The sequence below is a fragment of the Lynx canadensis genome, chromosome A3 (genome assembly GCF_007474595.2).
Source record: "Lynx canadensis isolate LIC74 chromosome A3, mLynCan4.pri.v2, whole genome shotgun sequence".
Taxonomy (NCBI): Eukaryota; Metazoa; Chordata; class Mammalia; order Carnivora; family Felidae; genus Lynx; species Lynx canadensis.
This window is the reverse complement of record NC_044305.1, coordinates 131263204-131289811: the sequence shown is the minus strand read 5'-3', so window position 1 is coordinate 131289811 and position 26608 is coordinate 131263204. Positions and strand designations below refer to the sequence as shown.

At 49.9% G+C, this 26608-nt stretch overlaps 1 protein-coding gene across 2 annotated transcripts in view; it reads left to right on the top strand.

Moving 5' to 3' along the window:
- The window catches only part of LPIN1 (lipin 1), a 130665-nt gene that overhangs the window by 28068 nt on the left and 75989 nt on the right, over positions 1-26608 (top strand). For both annotated transcript variants that reach the window (XM_030311623.1, XM_030311624.1), the window contains exon 2: positions 8140-8196. In XM_030311623.1, the coding sequence (XP_030167483.1) occupies positions 8140-8196 (57 nt within the window). The remainder of the gene's footprint in view (positions 1-8139; positions 8197-26608) is intronic.

The window sequence follows — 26608 nt, the reverse complement described above, 5'->3', positions numbered from 1 at the left end:
AGGGGGTTTCAAGATTGCGCAGTTTGGGGAAATGCCACTTTCTATGTTTCCTCTTGGAGACTGGTGATGTACAGTGACATACGGGCACCGAGAAGCTATGAAGGAAAAGAATCTTTATCTCTGTTTCCTCTAATGTTTCCAAATCTGTCTCTCCGCCACGGAGCTGGTGTTGTACAACCTGCACCCCCGTCCCTGGAGAGGCCTCGGGACCCACTGCGCTGCTTGGGGGATGGCGTGGCTCCGGGCTGCCCACTGGTAGACTCGGAACAACCAGTCTTCCAGGCTTGGAGGCCAGGATTTCGAGCGCCCAAGCAGCCTGAAGTCATTGCCCTGAGAACCCTGGGGTCTAACCCTCGCCCTCCCTGGGGTCTTCCCCGGGCTCCTGGCCCTTCCCAGAGCACCGGACCGGCTCTTCCGTTTTTCTGGATTCCTAACTCCTGTCATTGCCAGTGCCTGGCAAACACTGGGTGCTCAATGATTGCCGGTAGTAAGTTAATTTCAATTAAATTAAACCAAATTTCCCCATTAGAACCCTCTGATTGGAGGCTGTGTTCTTGTTTTCCAGCCTATTCTATCCTCGTATCGACACACGCACGCACGTGCATACGTTTACGGGCTGTGCGGCTTCTTTTCATAAATAGGTGCATCGTAGGGCAGGTCTGTTGGACTCGGCCTGTCACTGGGAGCCACAGCAAAGAACCCGAGGCCATCTAATGCACACGGGTGTGCATGCACACCGCCTACACTCCCCACGTGAGGCTCGAGCCTCCTTTGCTGAGCACAGTCCTGGGGTCACGTCTGGGCCTGAAGCAGTGGCAGTGGTGAGGGCCGGTGTCCTGGGCAGAGCCGGGCAGGGTGCCGACCCCCTCGTCCGTCTGTCCAGTGGCTGCAGTGGAAGACGGGGCTTGGGGAGGAGCCTGTGCCGGGCTCACTTCTCTGTGGGGAGGGGTTTCTATCCGGGAAGTGAAGTCCCTTCCCCAGGACACTGTGCAGGGCGGGCTCAGTGTGGACTCACAGAGCATACCACGGATACCCAGGAGAACACAGACTGCCCGAGCCGGAAGGGGACGTATTCTGTCCACTCCAGCCCTCTCATGATACACACGGGGATACTGAGGCCAGTGGAAGGGAACAAACGCTCATGGTCACAAGCTGGGATCCCATAGCCTTGGGTCATCCGACACCCCGACTCCCATTGCGGGCCTGTATCCCATGCGGTTCCCGCTGCCTGGACCCCCATGCGCTGAGCACCCCTCCAGGACAGGTGCACTTATGTGACAAATGGCTGGGTGACCGCAGGGCACGGGGGCAGGGCGGTCACTGCCGGTCAATGGTGAGGCCTGGGCGAGCTCAGCTCTCACACGCGTGACCAGGAGGACGTGCCGGGGCCAGGCGAAAACTTCCCCTTAGTGGTTACGGGCCACAGCGTTGGTCAGACAAAGGCCTAAGACATGAAGCCACCAAAGAGCCACGGGGACCAACACCACCTTCCTCTTTTCCTTAGGAAAAGTGCACACAAATCAGGGCATGCATAGCCCCCTTCCACCCCAACAGACTGAAATGCAGACGGCGTGATGCCATGACTTTGAAGTCAGTGAAACCTGGGTCACATCCCAGCTCGCACAACCCACCCCCCCCCCCCAACCGCTAGCTCTGTGACCTTGTCTAAGTCCCTCGACCTTCTGAGCTCCAGGGTCCTCATCTGTATATTGAAAAAATCATGCTGTTATTCTTCCATTCGGTACGTATTTATTGAATATCTACTATGTGCCAGGCACTGCTGGGGATACAACGATAAGAACCATAGGCCCTGTCCCTTATGGAGGAAACTGTCATTAGGTGAACAATTCGGCAAACAAACATAACCTTGCAAACTGTGTTATGTGCTATTAAGGAGAGATAAGGGTATTGTGAGGGGGTACAGTTATGATGTGATCCAGTTGAGGAGGCCAGGGGCAGCCTCTCTGAGGAGGTGACGCTTGGCGGTGGTCTGGTCTGGCAATGAGTAGTAGCTAATCAGCCGACATGTGTCTCAGGCAGAGGAAACGGCACGTGCAAAGGCCCTGTGGCTGGAGGAAGTAGGTTGAATAGGAAGGGTTAAAAGGCCAGGGTGACTGAGTCAGAGAGATCACAAGGAGCAAGAAGAGGGAGATGAGACTGGACAGGTGGGTGGGAACTTTGTTCACCAAGTTAAGGAAGAGGTTAAAACATTGTAAACATTGTATATATTTCCTTGAGTGATTTTCAAGTGATGTGACCAGCCTGTCAACAAAGATGACCACGGCTGCAGCACGGGGACTGAACGGCAGGATGGCACGTGGGGATGTGGGCGATCCCATCAGGAGGCTGTGCCAGGCACAACAGTGGTCCCTCAGAGGTATCCTAATCCTTGGAACTTGTGAATATTATTAATTACATGGAGAAAAAGAAGTAAGGTTGCATATGGAATTTAGGTTACTCATCACGGACCTTAAAATAGGGAGATTAGCCTGGATTATCCAAGGGGGCCCAATGTAATCCCATGAGCTCAGACAGTGGGTCAGAGAGCTGGGACTTTGGAAGCGCTCATTCGGCCCTTGCGAGCTTTGAAGGCGGAAGAAGTATTATTTACCTCATTTCGTAATTGAAGGAAAGGAATTTCTCAGACATGAAGTGATCTACTCACCACCAAGCATTATTAAATATTATAGCCAGGGCTGAGATCTAATTCCCTGGACCACAGATGCTCTCTCCATTTCTGGGGGGGGGGGGGTCTGGGGAACTCTCAGGGGGGCCCAGGTTAGGGCCTGACTTTGTCTAATTTCAGCCTCGTCCGCTTCACCCCACTTGCCCCCCAGCCAGAACAAACTGTCCCTTACCATCTTCCTTTATTTCAAGTCATAGTGACAGAAAAGAAAGGGGGTTTTGTCATTGGGCTCATGATGTCGGAGGGCGTGGACATTTAGACTTGCCGAATGTTGGAGATAAAAAGTGCCGAGGAATCACCCAAAAGATGCAACTCCCATCTTTTGGCTGATGGAAAAATCGAGACCCAAGGAAGGGAAGTATTTTGCCCAAGCCTCCTCCATTTCCCCCTGCACCTGAGAAACAGAGCTAGAGCCTGAATTGCTGGATCCCCAGAGCAATGGTCCTTCCATTGTATCCTGGACCGTTCCTGTGTCTTCCTGGAAACTTCGGTTGGAGTTGGAATGAATTTTCCCCCAAAAGGAGGCTTTATAAACGGAACTCCGTGCTCTTACGACTCCAGCCGGAAGGACTGCTGTTTGTTCAGCTCTGATGTGGATTCCTCTGCCCTCCCCTTCCCCGGAGAAGTGAACTCATTTGGATAGAACTGTTTCTGTGTGAAAATGTTATTCTCTGCTGAAAAATAAGTTCACAAATGAACTTTAGGGGACCCCTTTTGCAAACGGGCACCGCCTGGACTATCGCTGTGGCCTCTCCGCCTGGCAGTCTGGAAGCGTTTCTGCCTGGAGATCCCGCCTTCCCCCTTCTGTGCTGGTGGGAACCTGCTGTCCAAATGTTTGTCCATCCACGAAACTGAAGCAAGACCTTTGGAGCCACACAGGACTGAATTTGCATTTGGACCCAGGGCTCATACATGTAAACTCTAGCAAATGGTGGGAAAGGGGTGTAACAGAGCCTGAACCCATGAGGAACCTAAGGGACTGTGACCTGGAACTTGATCTTCATCAGTATGCAACTGAGATTCAAATTCAGCGTCCCCAAGCACACGGTACGTGCTGGTCACCTCCAAGTACGCCTCTCGCTTGACTCTCATAGCATGATTTTTTAATGTTTATTTATTTTGGGGGGGAGGGGAGGGGCAGAGAGAGAGAAGGAGACACAGAATCTGAAGCAGGCTCCAGGCTCCGAGCTGTCAGCACAGAGCCCGACGCGGGGCTCGAACCCACAAGCCGTGAGATCGCGACCCGAGCCGAAGTCGGACGCTTCACCGACTGAGCCGCCCAGGCGCCCCCCATATGACTCCACTTCTAACTGGCAGAGGCCCTGGCCAGGCTAGGACCAGTCTTTGTGGTTCTGTTTCAACCTGCACCAGTCCTTAGCCTGTACCGATCAGTGTGGTCAGGTGAGCAGGCAAAACACAGCAGAAAATGAAAAGACAGAAGGGAAGGGTCTGGCTATCTTCTGTCTGTGCATCTGTGCACATTGACTGGGTTCGTTCCCCAAGCATGTCTCCCATTTTTCTGTATCCATTGGCCTACCCATTTATCTGTCCATCATGTCTGTATCCTTCACTGTGTATGACCATGGACAGAAGATGGTTGGAAACATAACAGGATCTCTGTCAGCCAGCTCAAGCTGCTCTAACAAAAACACATAGACTGGGGAGCTTAAACGATACACATTTCTCAGAGCTCTGGAGGCTGGATGTCCGAGATCTGGGTGCCATCATGGTGGGGTTTTGTTGGGAGACCCATTCTTGGCTTGTAGAAAACCACCCTCCTGATGTGTCCTCGCACGGCAGGGAGACATCTCTCTCCTATCTCTCCTTACAAGGCACTTACCCCCTTCATGAGGCCTCTACTCTAATGACCTTCACAGCCCCCAATGGCCCCACCCCCAATACCATAGAATGGGGGATTAGGGCATCAACATCTCAATTGGGTGTGGACACACCCATTCGGTCCACGGCAGTTGCCTACATATAAATTAAATGAGGACTGAAAGGAAAAAAAAAGATGTAGAGATGGAAAACAGAGCCACGAATGAGGCGAGTGCCACCGTGCATTTCACGGGGTCCTACTCAGCAGGGTTGGAACAGAAATGTGAATCTGCAACTCCTACCTACAGAAGGACCCGAGAAATTATACGGCTCAGAGTATAAATAAGGGAAGAACAACCCAGCTGTTGGGAAGACGCTCATCTATTCCTGACAATGAGTCTGAACTGTAGGGTCATCACCCATGAGCAGCAGCTGATACGCGTGTGGTGCGTTCTTGTTTTACACGGCATATTATCTCGCCACTCTGACGTCGCCTCTGAGGAAACCATTTCAGCGTTTCCCTCTCTTCACAGATGAGACTACTGAGGCTGGAATTCTGCGTCGAAGGCCACACAGCTCTAGTGGGAGAACGGAGGTTCAAACCCAAGTTCGTGTCTGGGGTCCACCGTGACTGTTCCCCGTGTGGCGCACAGGCTCTGAAGGCTGGACTTCCAATTCTGCGTTAGAATTTTGGAAAGCAGCAGACAAACAGTTGGGGGGGGGGGAGGAGATTATTCATTTTCTTCTTAATTTTGAGAGAAATTACTGGTTGAAAGACACGAGTTCGCCATTTTTTGTTCTTATGCTTACGTTTAATCTCTGAAATCAAACCAGACCCTTGGAGGGTTCAGAGTTCCCCTGGCAGTAGAACGTATTTGGTATTCGATGTGAAACTTGGTCTTTAATCGGGATCAAATGCAAGCATTGTGGATTTAAACTGCTCTTGGCCTTCCAGGCCGGCCTCGTGAATCTGAAGTGAGTGGAGCCATTGTGCCCAGCGCGTGCTCGTGCTCCAGGAGGAATTTGAGTTGGATGGTCCAGAACATCTGTATCCAAGTTGCATGATTCTTTAGAGGCATGCTGTAATATTCCACAGGAGCTGAAATGGGACCAGTAGCTGGATTCCCAGAAGTGTTTCTGTTGAAATCGGGACCGAACTAAGGACCACATTAAGCAGTGTATAGATGAAGAACCCCATCTTCGTGCCCCACTTTTCCAACAAAGATCCAGACTTGGCAGGGGTGGGGGGTGGGGAGGGGGAACCCCTTAACCCGCGTCTGCCGCCTTTCCCAGGGCTTGTCATAGGAAACTCTATCCCTCTTACTCCAGCTGTGGTTCCAGGATACTAGAAAAGTCCTCCCCACATTTATCCTTCCGGTTTTTCTCATTTAGTTAATGATACCATCATCTACCTAGGCACCCAGGCCAGGGACTTCAGTCGCCCTCGAAATCTCCCTCTTCGCCCACCCAGCCAATCCAAATCACTCACCACTCCCGCCACGAGGAGGGGCTCTCAGCCACCCCTCCCTCTTCAGCCCCCCCTGCCCTCTCCTTGGCTCACCTCCTGACCATCCTTTGCTGGAAGAGCCTTTACATTTTTTTTAAGTTTATTTATTTATTTTGAGAGAGACAGAGACAGCACAAACCGGGGAGGTACAGAGAGAGAGAGAGAGAGAGAGAGAGAGAGAGAGAGAGAGAGAGAGAGAAGGGGAGCGAGAATCCCAAGCAGGCTCCATCCTATCAGTGCAGAGCCCGACGCAGAGCTCGAACCCAGAAACCGTGAGATCATGACCTGACCCGAAACCAAGAGTTGGACGCTTGACCGACTGAGCCACCCAGGCACCCCTGGAATAGCCTTTAAATTCACTCCTCTGCCTCCGATATCAGAGGTCAGAATGATCCTGTAAGACACAGGTCTGCTCCTCCCACTCCCTGGGGCTCGCACTGTGCCCATCGACTGTTCTCAGACTGTGTTCTCTGGAAGCTCAGGGTTCTGCAGCCAAGACAAGGACTCTGGGCCCCTTCCCTGATACGACTGAAACAGTTCCCGTTCTGTCTGGTTACGTATGGCCTCCCAAAGGATTTTGTTTGAGGAGGGCTTTTCTGTAAAGGAGAGAATGGCCCCACGGTCCCCACGTCTCCTGACCGTGGACCTATCGAGGGCCCCTCATGTCTCCTTGCAGTGACTGTTCTCCCGTCACGGGGGCCTCCCCCAAACAAACATACGATGCCTTTGTTTCTTTGAACTTGCTCTCTTCCCTGCTTGGGAAAGGCCTTTCTCCCTCCTCTCTTCTCCAAGAGCCCCCTTATCCTTCAGAAGCAGCTCAGACCTTCTGTGGATGGCACGGGATTCCTCGCATTCCCTGCAGGAAAGCTGTTGGCTCCCTCCTGTGCTCCCACGGGACCCTGGGCCTGTTCTGGTGGCCTCAGCCATGACAAATTTTCTACCTGTCTTCTGGCCCACCCCCTGCTAGATTACGAGTGACTCAAGGGCAAGGTTTACATTTGTATTCACTTCTGCATTCCCACTGTCTCCCTCAGTACATGGCCCCCCGAGAGAAACCCAATAAACAGTGATATCAAGTAACAAACACCACGAACTATCAGCCGATCAGCAACATGGACTGGAAAAGCTAAATGCGTCCAATGGGTCGCAGGTAGGGTGACAGGGTGAGGGGGTGACAGGACAAGGGAGACAGGCCAAAGGGGCTTCAAAGGCTGTTGACTCTGGGCTGCCGTAGTTGAACTTGGAACGTGTATGTTTTTGAGTATCACGTGAGTGTGATTTGAGGCCTACGTAAACGTGACACGTCCCTTAGTGTGGGGGCCGGACCTCGGGGCTCCCCCTGGGGCTCCTGTAGGAAAAGGAGACCGCGCAGGCCCTGCTTCCTTAGGTGGGGGCCACACCGGCAGTCTCCCCAGCTCGTTCGTGTCCCCTTCCACCCGAATGCACTCCGTTAACGCTTACAACACAGCCGTTGGGTCTGGGGTTACTGTTACGCCCATTTTACAGATAGGAAAACAAACCTTGGGGCGCCTGGGTGGCTCCGTCGGTTAAGCGTCCGACTTCGGTCCAGGTCATGATCTCACAGTTCGTGAGTTCGAGCCCCGCGTCGGGCCCTGTGCTGACGGCTCAGAGCCCGGAGCCTGCTTCGGATTCCGTGTCTCTCTCTCTCTCTCTGCCCCTCCCCCTGCTCTCTCTTTCTCAAAAATAAATAAGCATTTAAAAAAAAGAAAAGAGGAAACAAGCCTTGTGCAGCGACAGCTAAGGAACTGTGCAGGCAGCCCTTGACGGCGTGCCTTCTGACCCCGACTCCCATCATTTCTCCACATGGCCCCACGTGTGCTTGGGGAAGGGGGAGAGGTGAACACAGAGAGAGGGAGGAGAGAGACTTACGACCTCGTCATGTGCCCCAGGTAACCCAGACCTCACAGGCTCCGCAAACACGGAGAGAACTCACCATGTCCTCACCGCCGCTGCTTTCTCTTGAGATAGAAATACATACCGTAAAATTCGCCCCGTTGAAGCGTATGGGCCAGTGGGTTTGCGTGCATTCACGAGGCTGTGCCGTCGGTCCCAGTGTCCCTTTCCAGGACGTTTCCAGTGATTGATCTCTCACGTTTTTCTTTTTCAGATTCCAATGATGAAAGACCCTGGATGGATCAGAAACGTGTGGTCTTCAAACATTAATGTGAGTGAAGTTGCTATGAATGGGTTAGTTTGCTTTTGCGTTTCAAAGATGAGAGAAGGTACTCTGACACACGGTGGGTGGCGCATCGCACGGATGCGTGTCACGTGACCAGCACTCCGCCCCTCCCCCGTGCTTGCTCTGCTGGCCCGCAGCTCCTTGGGAGCGATGAGACGTCTGGGACAGAGCTAACAGCATTTTGGGTGGTTTCTAACCTCTTCCCCCTGAATCCCTCCTCCCTCAGGCACGGAAATGGTTTTGTCACCTCTGTGATTAAAAAGCATTCCACGGCTCCCTAGTGCCAGTAGAAAAGGTCGTATTGGTGCCCATGGCCGCCGGTTGGACGGTCCTCGTGGTGGGTGTGGTCACGTGTATCCAATAAAAGCCCTTGCAGCTGTCCCCAAGCCCCTTAAGCCCCTTCTGCAGATTCCGCGTCTTCCTCCTGCACCCTCTGACTCCTCTGTCGTCCTGCCTCGGTCCCACGGCCCTGTGCCTGGTCCCCAGGCCTTAGGCCGGGCCCTTTGGATCGTCCCCATGACTGTATTTAGTTTTCTGCTTCCCACTCTGTCCACGGATGCTTCCTTGTGGATCTCCCGAGGCTGCAGGCTCAGCTGACCGAAGGCCCAGCTTCTCGGCTCCTCATGGGTCTGGCTCGCGGAGCCTTTGCTGCTGGGGAGGGAAATTTCGTGGTCCCCACCGACGCCCGCCTTCAGTTCTTTCCTCATCGTGCCCTCGCCGTGCCCTGGAACTATATACCTTAAGCTTCAGCAACAGCGTACGACCTGCTTACATACCCCAGAGATCTTTTCCTGTGGAGGATGGACTCGAGGGGCTAAGTCTGGGGGTGGCCAGGCTCAAGAAATGGCTGTGGGAATGATCCGGGGAAGAAGTGGTAAAGCCTGAACACGGCTTTGGCCCTCTGTGGGCTGTCCTAAGCCTTGGCCATACAAAAACAAGAGCAACCAGTCTGGAGAGGGACTCGGGAACAGAATGTGGACCGGGAGGATTTGCGAGGGGGCTCAGGAGGCCGGATGCGGTGTTGGCCAGAGTGAGAGATTCTCCCGGGGCGTGAACCCACAGGCCTCAGTTAAATGAATGAAGAAGGCCTTGCCCCACGGACTCTGTGAGGAGCGGTTCTGTTTCCGAAGGGACTGGCAGGGGACGGGGCCCAATCAGAGGCCAGGAATCCTGGCCAGTGGGCAGTTAGTGGCAGTTGAGCCCGCAGTGAGGGGAGCCATCCTCCATGGTGGAGAGAAGAGGCAGGAAGTCCTGGTAAGTGAGCCTCTCCTCCTGGCAGGGTGGCAGTCGAGAGGCAGTCCGAGGCCGCCTCCCAGGGCCGAGTCCCCATTCCAACAAGATGGGAGACAAGGGACAGCAGATGTGAAGGAGGAAGTTTCTGTCTCGGGGGAGAAGTGACAGAGAGTGTTGACCATCTAAGGCAGGGGAGCTGGATTAGGAGTTCAAGTCCTGGCCTCGGACCTGAGGCTCAGCCACAGGGTCCGGGCGTCATCGGGCACGTTCGCTTCCTACTCCGAGCTCCGGCACCTTGGGTGCACACGGGGGCTTCGTTCGGTCACAGACACGACGTGCTTGCTGTTGCCCGCGAGGCGTCGTGCGGAAGAGAAGAGGGGTTTGTGACTCAGCGCGGGCGGGCGGAGAGCTTAGACGCGATTCAGAAATATGCTTCCGAGGCAAAGTGAGTCTTCTGCAGCGTCTTGAAGGAGCCATTGGTTAGCCAGGCGTGGAGGGAGGCGGCAGCATGGTGAGCCTGGGGACCCCGGAGCATGTGGTAGGACCAGGGGAGCGGTGGCAGATGAAAACGGAGGAGAGGAGGAAGCAGGGGTGCCAATGGCGGGGGGCCGCGTCTGCTTTCCCGAGGACCGTGAACGTTACCCTCCAGGTAATGATAATGGGGGCGGGGGGGCATGGAAGGTCCTTAAGCAGGTGATGCCCCGTCAGATCTGCAGCCCCTTTAGAGGCTAGTCACGGGGTGGGCTTGGAAGCAGTGGGGGCCCGTGAGGACTTCATTATTGGCCTGCGGACCGTCTGAGTGGAGGTGTCTAGAAGGTAGTTGGAAGTCTGGTCTGGAGCCGGGGGCAAGGTGTGGACTGGAGATACGGCGCTCTGTGCGGCTGGCGCCTCCAAGGGGAGGCTCTGTGTGCCCGTCCTGTCCCTCTGGCTCTCTCTGTGCAAATGTGCTAGGTGCCAGGGATTCAGTGATGAATGCGTCATAGTCAGTTTTTTTTGGTTCAAGGGCTCACCAACCAGTAGAAGAGGTAGCGGAATACGGAATGACACAGGGACAGCACCCGGTGAAACGGGCCATAAGGGAGTCACGCGTGGCTCATTAGGGCGGAGAAGCCTCTGCCTGCTTCTTCGTGGATCTGAGGGACGTCTGCGGGAAAGCTTCCCCACGAAGTCTAGTTCTCAGTTTGAATACCGTAGCTCTGGGCAACAGAAGCCCAAAGAAATACACCCTCACCAACGCACCTGCTGCCTCCAGCGGCCCCCCCTCCCCCCACCTTCCCGACAGAGGTTCATTCAAGACAAAAGGCCTGGAATTCTGGAGGGGCAGTTGAGCAATGAAATGTTCGCCCAAGCTGCTAAACCCATCTTGCTCCGGGAGGGGAGGGAATGTGGTGGGACAGTGTGTTACGTGAAGCCTGCCTCCTCTTCCCTGTTGTGTTCACGACCAGCAGCATGTACTTGAAAATACCTCCCCCTTGGCCATCCTGTGCTTTGATTGCGACAGTTCTTAGAAGAGCAGCAATTCTCAGAAACCTGGGTTACCCTGGCCCAGTTACTTGAGACTTGCTGCTTTGGGTTTGAAAAGTTGTCTTTCTTGCTGTCTTTAAGTTGTCAAAGGACTGGGTTTAAAATGCAGTCGTTTAGGAGGGAGCATATTTGGGGGGGGGGCAGGGCGGGAAGTGATTCTGTCCAGATTTAAATTTAGTTTTGAAGACTTGTATCAAAGCACTGCAGGTACCCAGTTTCTAGAAAATCAACTAGCAAATACCAGCCCCGGTAGAGGGTCACAGTCTCCTGGTCCTACCTCTGGTCTGTTTACCTGTCTCCACATTATCCTGAGGCTTCCGCTCTGATGGAGGAGAATCTAGCTGATTCTCAGGGAGCAGGCGCAAAGGCATTCTTGTTTCTCACGCTCTGCCGCTTATGTGTAATCTCACCCTGGTTTAGTTGGTTCTGTGCTCAGACTCTGCCTTTCTCATATATGGGGTTCTTTTCCCCGATGTGTTCTTCCTGGGGGAGGTGTGTTTTTCGTGGATGCTTTTGCCTCATTAGGAGGAGAAATGTGTACTTCCCACTCTCTGCTCCCCCCCTCCCCGTCCCCCACCCCGACACACTGTCCTTAAGCTTTTACTTGATTCTATCACTTGGAAACCATCACTTTCATTATTTTTAAGCCCATACTTACTTAACAATATCTTTGATGTGCCTTTTAAAAGGTGCGTTTAATATGTACTTAAATATTACTCAGCCATCGAAAAGAATGAAATCTTGCCATTTGCAACGGCGGGGAGCTCGAATGTATTATGCTAAGCGACATAAGTCAATCAGAGAAAGACAAAAAAAAGATTTCACTCATATGTGGAGTTTAAGAAACAAAACAGATGAACATATGGTGGGGGGAAGAGAAGAGAGGGAAACAAACCGCAAGAGACTGTTAACGATAGACAACGAATTGAGGGGTGCTGGAGGGAGGTGGGTGGGGGAGGGTCTACATGGGTGATGGGCATTAAGGAGGGCACTTGCTGGGATGAGCACTGGGTATTGCAGGCAAGTGATGAATCACTGAATTCTACTCCTGAAACCAGTATTGCACTGTTAACTAAAATTTAAATAAGAATTAATACATATTTAAATTTTACATTTATACAAATACACATATAAATAAATATATTTTAAACATTTTAACACATATTTCCGACATTTTAAGCTGTTTTCAACAGCCTTTAAAATATCAACTGGCTGTCATTGGGATCTGTTTTTTTCTATTTGGATGACCACGATTTTCATGTAGTTCATTGGTTTTCTTCTTTATTTAACAGACCTTTATATGGCACTTTATGTGACGGGTTCTTTCCTAAAAGCATTTCCCACACTGACTCGTTTAGCTTCTCACAGCAGCCCCGTGAGCTGGTCCTGTTATCGTCTCCGTGTGAGAGATGTTGAGCCACTGGCCCAAGGTCACACAGCTAGTAAGTGGCGGGGTTGGGATCTGAAGCCACGCCTTCCGGCTGCAGAGACTTGGTTCCTAAGCACTATCACCGCTGCGTCCGAAAGAAGTTTCTCTTGTTGAGCCGTTTCTGATTCTCCTCGTTTACTCCCTGCACTGAGCCCCCTTAGCATGGCCTCTGCCTTCCCAGACTCGCTCTGTGTGCAGGTGCCCTTTTCCCTAGAATCTCTTGCCTGGAGTCGGCCCTTCTCCCGCTCGCTCTTAAATCCTGCATCAGAGCTGTTACGTTCGGAGGCCCTCACGAGGTCCGCTGTTACCCAGGTTCTTGTTTTCTTCTTTCTTAACTTATTCTTTACAAATAACTAAAAGCTGGAGGTCGTTTTTTATGCGGCCTCCCAGAAAAGGGACACAGAAGACAAGTCTTCGAATCCTTGCATGTCTTGAACTCTTTTTAAATGTGGTTTCCCGGGTGCCTGGGTGGCTCTGTCGGTTGAGTTGTCCTGACTCTTGATTTTGGCTTGGCTCGTGATCTCACGGTTTCTGAGTTCGAGCACCGCATCCGGCTCTGTGAGGGCAGGGTGGGGCCCGCTCGGGATTCTTTCTCTCCCTCGAGCTCTCTCTCTGCCCCTCTCCTCCTCGTGCACGCTCTTTCTCTCTCTCAAAAATAAAAAATAAACATTTTAAAAAATAACGAAAAAATAAATTTGGCTTCCCATTTGATGGTTTGGTTGGAATTAGAATTTGAGGCTGATAATAATGTTTCACAGAATGGTGAATGCATCGTTTCACTGACTTCCTTTTTTCTTTTTTAATGTTTAAAAAATATTCATTTATTTTTGAGAGAGAGACAGAAACAGAGCATGAGCGGGGCAGAGAGAGGGAGACACAGAATCCAAAGCAGGCTCTAGGCTCTGAGCTGTCAGCACAGAGCCCGACGTGGGGCTGGAACCCACGAACCGTGAGATCATGACCTGAGCCGCAGTCGGACGCTTAACTGACTGAGCCACCCTGGTGCCCTGACCCTCCATCATCTTTAAATTTCTTCAGGAGTGGAGTTTCCCCCCTCCTGTTTATCATTCTTTTTTATGTTGCTGCTTTTCCTCAAATGCCTAGTGATTTGTGGTTGTCTGTTTTTAGTTAGCATGGATGGAATAGGAAAGTTGCCTGGGAGCACCGATGGCTGGAGTTCCTTTGGAATAAAGAGCCAGGGAGCTGGGTGTGTCCCCGGGGGCCACGTGGCTCTGGCTCGGGCACCTGTTTGAGGTTCTCCTGGGCTGGCGGCCCCTTTTCTTCCTTGTCCAGCACCGTTAACGGAGTTATTCTGCAGGTGCCCCATGACAGTCACTGCGTTCCCATCTAGAAATGCGCTGTGGTGTCTCTTACGGCCAATTGGTTTTTTGTTTTTGTTTTTGTTTTTTAGCAAGAACCATTACAACCCCACTCTGCAATATTTGTCCCGCATGGATTTAGTGACAGGTACTAGCACAACCAGATGAAGCTATAGTGCAATTAATTAGAAACTTACAGAGAATGGTCATTTTCTGTTCGGTGAATTCTTCGATTTTACAGAGATATCCCAAGGCCCCTTTTTCATTTGCGAGTTGAAACCTTGTACGAATGTCTCATTTTAGTGTGTATTCACAATCCTCCCTTTTACCAATCCCTTTCCCCTCCCCAGTGGGCAACTTGTTCTGAATTTTGTGTACTTGTTTTCCCTTGCTGGAGACACTATCTATCTACTGGATCTTGGTCTCTTTGAGAACAGAGGCATCTCTTCATGGTTTATCCCCACAGTGTATCACATGCTAAGCACTCAGAAATGGCTTGTTGCATAAATGAGTGCATTCTTGGGGACTCCCCTCCTGCTTCGTTCTTGATAAGGCTGTTGGCATTAACACTAATACATGCTTCATTTCTTTTTATTAGGATGATTATATTTTTATTATAGCTGGGTTTTTATCATTCTTACTATGATGAATATGTGTTTGCAACCAGGCATTATGACCCATGAAATGACATTTAAACATTTATTTAAAAATACTACTGAAGAATCACTATATTGTACGCCTGAAACGAATATTACGTTGTATGTTAAGTAACTGGAATTTAAATAAAAACTTAAAAAAATATTTATGGAGCGGATATTGTGTGCCAGGCACTGTGCTGGATACTTAAACAGAAATGGTCTTTTCCTTCCTACAGAGTCTATCTGCTGAAGAGGGATTTTACAAGAATTGTACACACAAATGGAACATTCTAACTCTGATAAATCCTTCAAATAAAAGACTTAGAGAGCAGTAAGAGTGTCTAGCAGGGAGAACTGATATAGTTAGGGAGGTTAGTGATGGTTGAATTAGGTTAAAGAATAAGTGGGTAACCAGGTGAAGAGGTGAGAAGATTCCATGTAGAGGGAAGAGCACGTCCAAAGGTCCTGCGGTAGAAGGGAAGAGGGCAAGCATAAAGGAATGGAAATGATCCGGTGTGGCTTGAGCTTGGCCTGCACATAGAAAAGGGGAGCCAGGGCAGCAGTGACACTTGACGTGCGGTCAGATGTGTGATGCTGGCTCTGGAGGAGCGTGTGTGCGCACTCACGTGTGTGTGTGTGTGTGTGTGTGTGTGTGTGTGTGTGTGTGTGTGTGAGGGTGATGCGCCCTCATTCTGATGCTCTCTAGCTGATCCATCTGTCTCTGGGTCTCCCGAGGACCCTGTGGCCCAGCAGAGCATTGACTGAGCAAGACCACGCTGCGCGGATTCAACGTTAACAAAGCAGGACGTGATAGAACTAAACAGCACTGGCACAGGGATGCATCCGTGTCTGCCCACCCTCGCTCCTGGCCTCCATCCATCCCTCCCATTTGAAATTCAAAAAGCTCCCAATGGATGTTTTGGTCTTACGGAGCTTAGAACGTCCTCTAATTAGGTTAGTGACGCCCAAATCTTCACTTATACATTCCCAGGCGAGGTGGGGGCGGGGGGAGAGGAGAAAGTATCTGGTAATATGTCACCTATTTTTCAAACAATTACAAAATTTTTTTTTTTACATGTATTTATTTTTGAGAGACAGAGTGAGGCAGAGCGTGAGCGGGAGAGGGGCAGAGAGCGAGGGAGACACAGAATCCGAAGCAGGCTGCAGGCTGTGAGCCATCAGCACAGAGCCTGATGCGGGGCTCGAACCCACTGAACCGGGAGGTCATGACCTGAGCCAAAGTCGGACGCTTAACCGACTGAGCCACCCAGGCGCCCCAGTGTGTTATCTGTTTTAAAATTAAAGTGAGTTCACATCAGTTTCTTCTTTTGAAATTATCTCAGCATCCTTTGAAATAATTAGAGATGCCCAGGGGTGCCACGGACACCGGATTCACGGTTACGCCTGTGTGTTTGGGGGGATGGGCGGGCAGTGATGATGATGCACGTCTGTGCCCACGGAGTCACCCTGCAGACAGGTCAGACCTCATGATCCTTTATGCCCATTTCCTCGCTTTCCAATATGGAGGCTGAGGTCTTGAGGTGACACGTGCAGGGTCTCATAAGTGACACAGCACAGACTGGAATCCAGGTTCCCCAGAGCCACACCCTACCTAGGATACCCTAGATTCCTGAAAAACCTGTGGGATTTTTTTTTTTTTTAAACATCCTCACTGGGGCGCCTGGGCGGCTCAGTCGGTTGAGCGTCCGACTTCGGCTCAGGTCATGATCTCGCGGTCTGTGGGTTCGAGCCCCGCGTCGGGCTCTGGGCCGACAGCTCGGAACCTGGAGCCTGTTTCGGATTCTGTGTCTCCCTCTCTCTCTGACCCTCCCCCGTTCATGCTCTGTCTCTTTCTCTCTCAAGAAAATAAATAAACGTTAAAAAATTAAAAAAAAAAAAACACAAAAAACATCCTCACTGTTCTGGGAGGGAAATACAGCATTTGGTTGAAGCGTGGGTCAAATCCAGCGTGAAGAGTGGGGGTAGCCACTTTCCCTGTAGGGACTTGGATTACCTTACAGATAGAACCTGGGTTCCGGATTCTACAGGTAGAATCTGGCTCAGGGACAGATCTGAAACTGTCTTTTGAAATCAGCTTATTCTTGGGATCAGTGTGTGTGTGTGTGTGTGTGTGTGTGCGTGTGTTTGTGTGTGTATTTAAAGTTTTTGTTTAAATTCTAGTTAGTTAACAAACAGTGCAGTATTGGTTCCAGGAGTAGAATTTAGTGATTCATCACTTACATACGACACCCAGCGTTCATCACAAGTGCTTTCCTTAGTGCCCGTCACTCATTTATGTAGCCCATCCCCCCACCCCCGCTCCCTCCAGCAACCCTCAGTTTGTTCTCTATCATTAAGAGTCTCTTATGGTTTGTTTCCCTCTCTTCCCCCCCACCATATGTTCATCTGTTTTGTGTTTTAAATTCCACATATGAATGAAATAATCTGATATTCGTCTTCCTCTGATTGACCTAGTTCACTTAGCATTCTACTTTCTGGCTCATTGCAAACAGCAAGATTTTTTTTTTTAATGGCTGAGTAATATTCCATTGTGTATATCACTTGGGCTGCTTCGATAATTTGACTATTGTAGCTAATGCTGCAGTACACAGAGGGGAACACGGATCCCTTTGAATCAGTGTTTCTGTGTTTTTTGCTGACCTAGAATTCTCACACTGCTTTTGCAGAAGACAGAGCAGTTCCGTCTGGAAGACAGGAAGAAGGAGAGAGCTAATTCATTGAGTCAGGGCTGGGAGTAGCAGTCGGGATTCCAGTTCAATTTGCTGCCTCATGTTTGGAAAACCTTCCATAACCCCTTTCTGATCAGGGGTCCGGCTGGGAACCCCTGGGCTCCAGGCCCAGTACAGATTGCGCGGGTCTGACCTCTCTCGCTAGGTCCTTATCACCCCCATCACACACTGGAATCTACAGACAAACACAAGCTTGTTCTTGCATATCAGCCCTTGGTACTAGACTTCCATTGCTCTGCGTCCTCACACAGGGCTTCCCGCAGCTTCCACAGCTTCGGTTATTACACTCGGAGAGGGGTCCGGCCCTCCCTTTCACCTGGATCGTTCTCCTCCAGCCAGGCATGCTGCCACCCTTACGGTTCTCAGGTCTGATGACCAGCCCGGGATGTGGCTTTGCGGGTGCGGTCTGACCTGCAGAGAAGACTAGAAAAAAGGATCCCCTTTGTTTCAGGCCAGCAGACGTATCTGTGCAGCCCAATGTCACGGGGTTGGGAAAGCGCAGAGCTACGTGATCTTATTCTCCTGAGGCTGGCAGGTCGTTACATGAGCTGGAATCGCATGGCCCGTTGAACATGCTGGCTTTGGTAACACCCCTTCTGGTCTCGGGAGAATACTGCACCCTGGAGTACACTTTGGAAGATGAGAATCACAACTTGAGGAGCAAGTGAATATTTTTTAGCCCCCAAATTTTCATTAAGGAAGAGTTGACAAGCTCTGGAGAAACTATAGAAAGGGTTAGTAAAATAAAATATAATGATTAAAAAAAAGAAAGAAAAACTAGTATTTAGTTGAGAGGATTTGTAAATATTTTATGTACCACTGCTTTCCACTGCTTTCTCTTACCCGGGACAGCTGAACCTGCCACATTTGCGCAATTTACTAAAAGGTGCTGCATGGCATAAGGACAGGTCAGTAAAAGCGATGTGCAAATCCCAGGTGGTTACCAGAACCTACCACCCTTTTGACATTAGAACATTCTTTTTAGGACTCTGCGGTAACCACAAAGCTATCCAAGGCACCAAGAGCTGGAGACGAAAGAAAAAAATTCTCTTCCTTGTAAGAACTCATCCTTCAAATGTGCCTTTTCCATTAAGATTCAAAAGCACCATCCAAAGAAGACGTGGGCAGGGAGAGGCAGGTTTCAGAGGCAGAAGTCTGGGAGACTGAGAGGGCTGGCTCCCACTCTGGATTTTCCTGAAGAATGAGGTGGCCAATGGTTCATGAATGGGTATTTTCAAATTTCACCTCCTACACTGATGTGTAACATTTGGTAGTAAGAACAGAGAACCCCACTTCTTTTTTAAAAATTTTTTAAAATTATGTTTATTTATTTTGAGAGACAGAGAGACAGAGTGCGAGTGGGGGAGGGCAGAGAGAGAGGGAGACACAGAATCCGAAGCGGGCTCCAGGCTCTGAGCTGTCAGCACAGAGCCTGACGCGGGGCTCGAACCCACAGACCTCGAGATCATGACCAGAGCTGAGGTTGGACACTCAACCGACTGAGCCACCCAGGCGCCCAGAGAACCCCACTTCTAATCTTAAAACTTTGGGCTCTCAGGGCCCCATCTGAGCAAAGACTTTTGATGCTTGCGTGGAAGTCATGTCTTAATTTCGAAGGATTCCATTCTGACTGTGGAATAACCTTACATTTTGCCACCAGTTTAAAACTATCTTTAGTTGATTAGACAATAATTCGACATTTGTATCTTGCCCCCATTCATAATTTCCCCCCATGAGTTAGGCTTCATATGACTTAAGAGTTCTTACATAGCCTTAAATTTCTTGGGAATTGATTTTTTTCCCCCTGCAACAGTATCTAATACAAAAATCTCTCTGTAGATACACTAGATAACTCCAAATTTTTCCATGCTTGGTAAAAAAGGGGTGGGTTATTTTCCTCCTTCAGAATATCCTCAATTTGTTGGAGGACTGCTTTTTTAAAGTCCCCTCCAGTTAGCCCGTTGTGAACTCACAAATCGGCAAGGCAAAGTCTGATTCCATGAAAAAATTGGGTGATGCTATGCTCCCAGCTCTGCTCTGAATCCAGGGCTGGGCTCAAACCTACTTCGTCCTCATTCGTCTCTCTTCTCTCTCTCCTCATCTGGGCACCCCCAGGTACTGACATCATAGCCCCAGCGGTGTCATCATAGTGGGCCACCTAACAACGAGCTTTTCCTGGAGCCCTTACAAATGAAAGGATGATGAAGAAGAAGAGAAAATAGGAGGGAGGAGGGCTTCGGGGCAAGACGAGGAGGAAGGAGAGAGAAGGGCAAGACCAGGGAGGAGCCAGCCATGCCTATTCTAACGAAGGCCAGTAAGGGGCGGCCATGCCAGCTGAGAACTAGACAACAAGGAAAATGAGGTTGACCAGCAGGCCAAAGCTCCCATGAGCAGGGACCTCCGTGCGAAGTTAAGGAAGTTGAATGATGTCCTGCCAATATGTCCTTCAAATTGGAGAGAGAAGGCTTTTTTTCTAGCAGCTAAGGTAAATGTCAGGGAGGGAGGGTGGAGCACAATGAGGGTTTAACGGTTTGCCTATATTATATGTCAAAATCTCCCCCACGCTGGCTTCTTGGGCACAGAGCTCACCGGAGGATGGAATCAGTTGACTGACATTCAGGGACCCTAAAGCCTATACCAAGGCTCTTGGCATTTCAACTCTACCTTCCGTTAGTTGGTTTGCTCTGGGGTTTTATACAAATCCCATCATCTATTAAGTGTAAATGCCTTCTCATGGAGTGCTTTTTCCTAAAAAACATTTTTTTTAAATGTTTATTTATTTTTGAGAGAGAGAGAGACAGAGTGCGAGCGGGGGAGGGCAGAGAGAGAGAGAGAGACACGGAATCCGAAGCAGGCTGAAGTCACATTCTACATGTTCTTGAACTCTGGCCCAGTTTATTATGGGGTAAGCCCAGTCATTTAAAATCAGAATGGAATTTGTAAAAAAATTCGGGCAAAGCCTAACAATTCTTTTTTTTAATGTTTATTTATTTTTCAGAGAGAGAGTCAGAGAGAGGGGGAGACAGGCAGAGCACAAGTGAGGGAGGGGTTGAAAGAGAGGGAGACACAGAATCCAAAGCAGGCTCCAGGCTCCGAGCCATCAGCACAGAGCCCGACGCGGGGCTCGAACCCACAAACCGTGAGATCATGACCTGAGCCGAAGTCGGACGCTTAACCGACTGAGCCACCCAAGCGCCCTCTCATGGAGTCCTAAGAAGGATAAACCATGGCCACATTATAAAATTCTAATTTATAAAAATGATCTTTCCAATATTTTATTAACATGGGAAATGCAAAGGAAATGCCATTTAGATCTATGTACTGGCATCTGACATGGAGTGTATTTTCAGGAAGTTCTCCATGTTGGTGCCCAGCTCTTTCTCCCAGACTCCTTGGGGCTTTGGGTCTTTACTAACCATTTTATATTAAAAATATGTGGCAATGTCGGACGAGCGATCCATTTTTTAAAACCAAAGCTGCAGAATGTATTCAGATTTCACCAGTTTTCCACCAGCTGCTTTTCCTGTTCCAGGATTGAACCCCAGATCCTCAATGGCACTGAGTCGTCCCGTCCCCTTGGTCCCCCTCAAGTCTGTGACAAATCCTCAATCCCCGTTCTTTCCTGAGCTCGACTCTTTTGAAGAGTTGCATCAGTTGCTTTGTTAGAAGGTCCCTCAATTTGGGCTTGTCTAATGTTTTTCCATGATCGTGTTGAAGTTGTCGTGTTATTGGGAAAAAGGTAACAGAGATTACGTACCACCCCAGTGCGTCCTACTGGGGGACACGTGGTGTCACTGCTCATCTCCGAGATGTTAGCCTCAATAGCCTGGTCGACACGGTGTAGGCCAGGACTTTGCACGCCAAGCTCCCTTTGTAATTACCAAGTATTCTGAAACCTTGTAAATATTCTCGTCCTGCTTTTACCTTTGCGCACCAGCCTTAGCTTCCATTGGTGGGTCCTGCCCATGGCAGTCATTACTGGGGTTTTATAATGGTGGTTTTCCTACTTCCCCCATTTTTCTAAACTTATTAATTGGAATTCTTCTTTAAGGGAGAGTTACATCATCATCATTCACCTTTTCATTCAGTTATTACTTATACCCGTATGGATTCGTAAACTTTTTCGAGTTATTTGGGTTGTAATCTAATAGTGTTATCTTGTTGAACAAGGTCCAGCTTCGGCCATCGGGAGGTCTTCTGGGTCGGTTCCTGTACTCTTCTGACATGCTTGCCCATCTTCTTTCTTTTTCTTTTTCTTTTTCTTTTACTTTTTCTGTTTCTTTTTCTTTTTTCTTTTCCTTTTCCTTTTCCTTTTCCTCCCTCCCTTCTTTCTTTCTTTCTTCCTTTCTTTCTTGGCACTTCCTCACTTTGTGGTCTCACAAGACTCTCTAGGAGCTTTTGCTACTTCCCCTGCTCAGGCCCTGGAATCAGTTCTCCAACAAACCCTATTGCATGTATAGTAACCCACGCTTAGACCACGTGCACGCTGGTCGATTAGTCGATCGGTCATCTATCCATCCATCTATCCATGCATACATCCATACATCCAATAACAAACGAGTTCAGATCTGTAACTCTTACCTTGTTTCTCCACGTAATTTGTCTTTTCTCTGGCTGTCTTTGCGATTTTCTCTTTGCTTTTATTTTCACGAGTTCAAGTACGGCATGCCTGTGTGCACATGTGTGTGATATTTATCTTGCTGGCTTGCTTGGTGTTCTTTGAGGATCTTGGATCTGTGGTTTGCCGTCTGTCACTAATCTGGAAAATTCTAGGTCATTATATCCTTACGTATTTCTTCTGCCCTGCTCTCTCCCTGTCTTCTCCTGCGATTCCATTAGATGAAGGTTAGACCGTTTGATATTGACTCAAGCTCTCAGATGCCCTGTTCTCCATTTTCATTAGGGTATTTTTTCCACTTCTAGCGTTTCCATTGGATTCCCACAGTTTCCATCTCTCCAATGAAATTACTCATCTGACCTTGCGTAACGTTTACCTTACGCATTACAGACTTTCACCTGTTTGTTCGTTTTAGAAAAAAATCCACGTCAGATAGTTCCAACATCTATGTCATACCCGAGTCTGGCTCGTACTATCGCTGTCTCTTGGGAGCGTATTGTTGTTGTCGTTGTTTTCCTTACCTTTTCACTTGCTTCATAATTTTGTCCTTGGAAGTTGGACATCTTGGTAGAACCGTAGAGACTTAGACGAGTTTTGTTTTTATCTCCAGAGAGGGACCTGCTCTCCCTCCTGGTGGGTCTTCGGTGTGGAGGCGTGAGCTACTGCGGTGGTCACCCTCAGTTCCCCACCCGTCTGGTTCCTTTTGGCACACTTTGTGTTGCAGGGTAGGGGAGGGTTTATCGGAGATATATGCTTTAGACCTTCCCTTTGCGCTGAACTTCAGAGAGGGTTCCTTGGCATGTTATTTTTTTCTCTCCTTGGCTCTTCTCGTTGCCCTGCGGTTCCCGTTGGCCTGACGGTGTCGGGTGGTGGGGGTAGAGGGTCTCTGTTGTTTTGACTAAACCTCTGTGGAGGCCGGCCGCCTGTCTCCGGGTCTTGGACACCTGACTTCCTCGTGTCTCCTGTCCCCGAGCAGCAGATCCAATAGCAACCGTAATCTTGGAGTAGTAAGGAGCGTCCGCAATATTTTGCGGTGTCTGCCCCCGCTCTGACGTGGCACGAAGATGGCCGTGAGGTTTTTTTGCGGGTGTGGGTGTTGGTCACAGGCACGGTTAACACGACCGCGTTTGTTGCAGACCCTCACAATGCAAGGAGATGCGACTAAATTTGAGTTAGAAGTCAGTGAAACGAAGACTGAATTTGTTACCACCATAAGTTCATGGCTTTGCGCTTTCTATCCGTGGACCCTTTGGACTCCTACCTAGTACCCTTTGAGGGAGAATTCACGGGATGAGGCATGGAAGACAGTAATCACAACTTGACCTTGACCTGTGACCACAATCAGGTGGGCACCACATCTCTCTTGAATTAACATTAGCTACCCTGCACTGTCAGCCTCGACCAAAATCTCCCCCTCCGCCAGAAAACCTCTCCACGAAGCGAGAGAGAGAAAAAAAGAAGTTTGCCGAATAAGCATCAAACCAGAACAGGATGCGCATCACAGACGACCGGCTGAGAGATTACGGCGACGGGAAGAAGTCTCATCCCTCTGTCTAGTCGGGCTGATACAACGCGCTGCCCAGTGTTGTCACGTGAAATGACAAGTGGTTGGCAAGCAGGAGCATTAACAGCACCGTTTGTCACCCGCACCTGGTCCCAGCTTACCTGGTAATGGGGCGGCCATCTTGTTGGCTCATTGCCTCTACCCAAAGGCAGAAGGAAACTTCTGGTATCCTGTGCGACAGGGGCTAGTTCTGCACCCCGGAGCGAGGCATGGCCAAAGTCAGGTGCTCACCCTCTTTTGAGCCCTGGGAGAGACCCAACACGCTTCTGAGTTGCACAGGTGCTCAGAGGTTTATCTCCCTTTTAAGGAGATTTACTCACATCCCAAAGGGGCAGAGAAGGAATTTATAACAAGTGTTGTATAGTTAGGGCTCTAAGGAAAGGGGGGAAAGGAAATGTTTCTTTCTCTCTGAGCGCACCAGGGAGGATTGCATTTTTTTTCTTTTTAAAAAATTTTTTTTTCAACGTTTTTTATTTATTTTTGGGACAGAGAGAGACAGAGCATGAACAGGGGAGGGGCAGAGAGAGAGGGAGACACAGAATCGGAAACAGGCTCCAGGCTCTGAGCCATCAGCCCAGAGCCCGACGCGGGGCTCGAACTCACGGACCGCGAGATCGTGACCTGGCTGAAGTCGGAGGCTTAACCGACTGCGCCACCCAGGCGCCCCTGCATTTTTTTTCTTGATTCGTATTGACCCTTATGCCGTTGGAGCTGCGATTGGACAGTGCCCTTCACCAGACTTGGGCGGGATGACGGCTGGAGAGAGAGGCTGGAAGGATACTGAGGAAGTGTTCCCCTGGACGCTGAGGCAAGGGAATAGTGCTCTGTCATCTCTGATATCCCTTACAGGGGCCTGCCGTCTTACTTATGCGCGATATGAATGCTCTGCCTTGGGTGAAAGGAAAATTTAGCTCGGCTCTCCTGAGTCCAAGGAAACTGTGCGTCAATCCAGGAAATCGACTTTCACTTTCTTGAGTGATTCCTTCCTGGGCTAACTGAACCCAGCCCATCATTTCAGCGTGTACTCAGCATGTCTTCTGAGGCCTCCCTCTGGGCCCAGCACTCACTGGACACTGGGGGAAAAGAGGAGAAGAATACGAGTGTCTTCTCACACTCAAACTGGGGAGGCCGCCCCACATTTGCAGCACAGGACGTTCAGAGCTCCCCATCCCCCCACGCCTTTATTGTGCCTTCCCGCGGGACCCGTCGTCTGCCAAAAGTCTTCCCCATCCTGGGGCCCCAAACCTGATACTGTGTTTGTTAGCGGCTCCTGAGGGTTCATCGCAAATAAAAATAATAGTGATTATCATTGTTATTACCGCAAAGCTCACAGAGTAGACCATGTAGGGTGAATCAGACATCACACTAAGTGCTCTAGATCATTTATTTCTCCAAACAGCCCCAAGAAACAGGTGTTTTGAGCCCAGTTTAGTAGAAAAGGAGACTGAGGGTCAGAGAGGGCAAATGTGCCTTCCCTGAGAGATCAAATACCTAGCAAGAGGTGAAGCAGTCCCGGCCCAGGTTGGAACCACTGCCCAGGGCGCCTCCTATCGGCCTCCGGGTGGACCCTGCCTTCTCTGCTTTTCACTAGCGCCTCTCCGTGGCTCCTTTGAACATGTCTTGTTGCATACACACACACACACACACACACACACACTCATGCACACATGTGCGCGCGCGCACACACACACACACACACACACACACACACACACTCACTCACTTTGCTTGAGCTGGCTTGTATGGGTTTCACTGTATGGACAATTAGAAGAAATGTAAGTTATATGGTGGCCCTCGGCATGGGGGGCTGGGAGAGGGGAGGATGGGCTTTGCTAGAGACCGGCCGTGGCCAGGATACGGGATAAAGGGAAGTAGATTCTTAGAGCACGAGTTCTTAGAAGTGATTGGACCGGAGAATCTCATGGGGGAGTTTTGCAACATAACCGATGCTGGGTTCTACCCTCAGAAACTGTGGTTAACGCATGTGGACTGTAGTCTGGGCATTCAGAGAGTTTTTAAAAAAATTTTTTTAGGTTTATTTATTTATTTTGAGAGAGAGAGAGAGAGGGAGAGAGAGAGAGAGCGTGGCAAGAGAGAGGAAAGAGAATCCCAAGCCCGATGTGGGGCTCAATCCCGTGACCCGGGGAATCATGACCTGAGTTGAAATCAAGAGTGGGACACTTAACTGACAGAGCCACCCAGGCACCCCCGCCGGGGGGCACCGAGAATTTTAATAGTTTCCCGGGTGATGCTAATATGTGACGAGTTTTGGTGGGAAACATTGCTTCAGAATATTAGGTACGGGTTAGAATATCCAATTCTAGCAGGACGTTGTTTATTCTATGAACAAGAGACAAGATGGATGACTTTTCATGACTTGAAATCCTCCGAGTGTAGAGCTACTTTCCTCAAACAACCCCAGGTTCTAGGTCAACAATTAAAGAGGTTGTATTTAGGCTCGAGGCAACAAGCAGGTGCCAGTGTGGGTGACTGTAGGCCGAGCAGAGCAGCGTCTGAATTCTGTGTGTTGACAGATGTTATCAATTATTGGCAAATCCAGTCAGTCCTTGTCTGCTTTCCTAACTGTTTGTTTAGAGCTGACAAAGGATTGTATTCACTTAGCATCACAGATTTTATCTTTACTGGTAGCAAAGTCCCATGCACTGAAAAGCCCAGTAGGCGAGCAATTAACCCTGAGGTTGGCCCTGACCTCACCCCACTGTAACTAATTGGCTTGCGTAGCGTCTTCTTTGAGGGAACCAAGAAGATTGGCTTCTTCTGGAGCCATCTGGATGTCACGGAAGTCAGTCACTGAGGTCAGAGGCTGAATCGCTGTGCTTAGCTGTGTGGTCTGGGTTCCTGGAGGGGATCTGCCTTTACCACTTCCCCTGAGCCTAACTACCCACCCCCCCCCCATCTCCAAATCCCATCCCGCTGGGAATTAGGGCTTCGACATAGAAATTTGTGGGAGGGGGAGGTGAACATTCAGTCCACAGCAAATGCATCTCTCAGTGGAACTCCAAATACGTTTCCTTCTTGGGTAGATGCACCTCGGACACACTCATATGGCCTTGCCAGTGGTTAAAATATTGGAAGTTCCGAAATACTGATTATTGGTCATTGTCCCCAGTTCCCTAAGTGGCCTTGTTTTATTCCTGCCACCTCAACTGCCCGCTCCCTTCCCCTCCTCACCTCCCTCATCCAGCTGGACTCTGCTCTGCCGTGCCTGGTGTCCATTCTGACTGGCACATGTTCAGGCCATTCCAAATAGTGTGACGATCATTCCCGGGGACAGACTGTTCACTGTAAGGCTGGGGAAGAG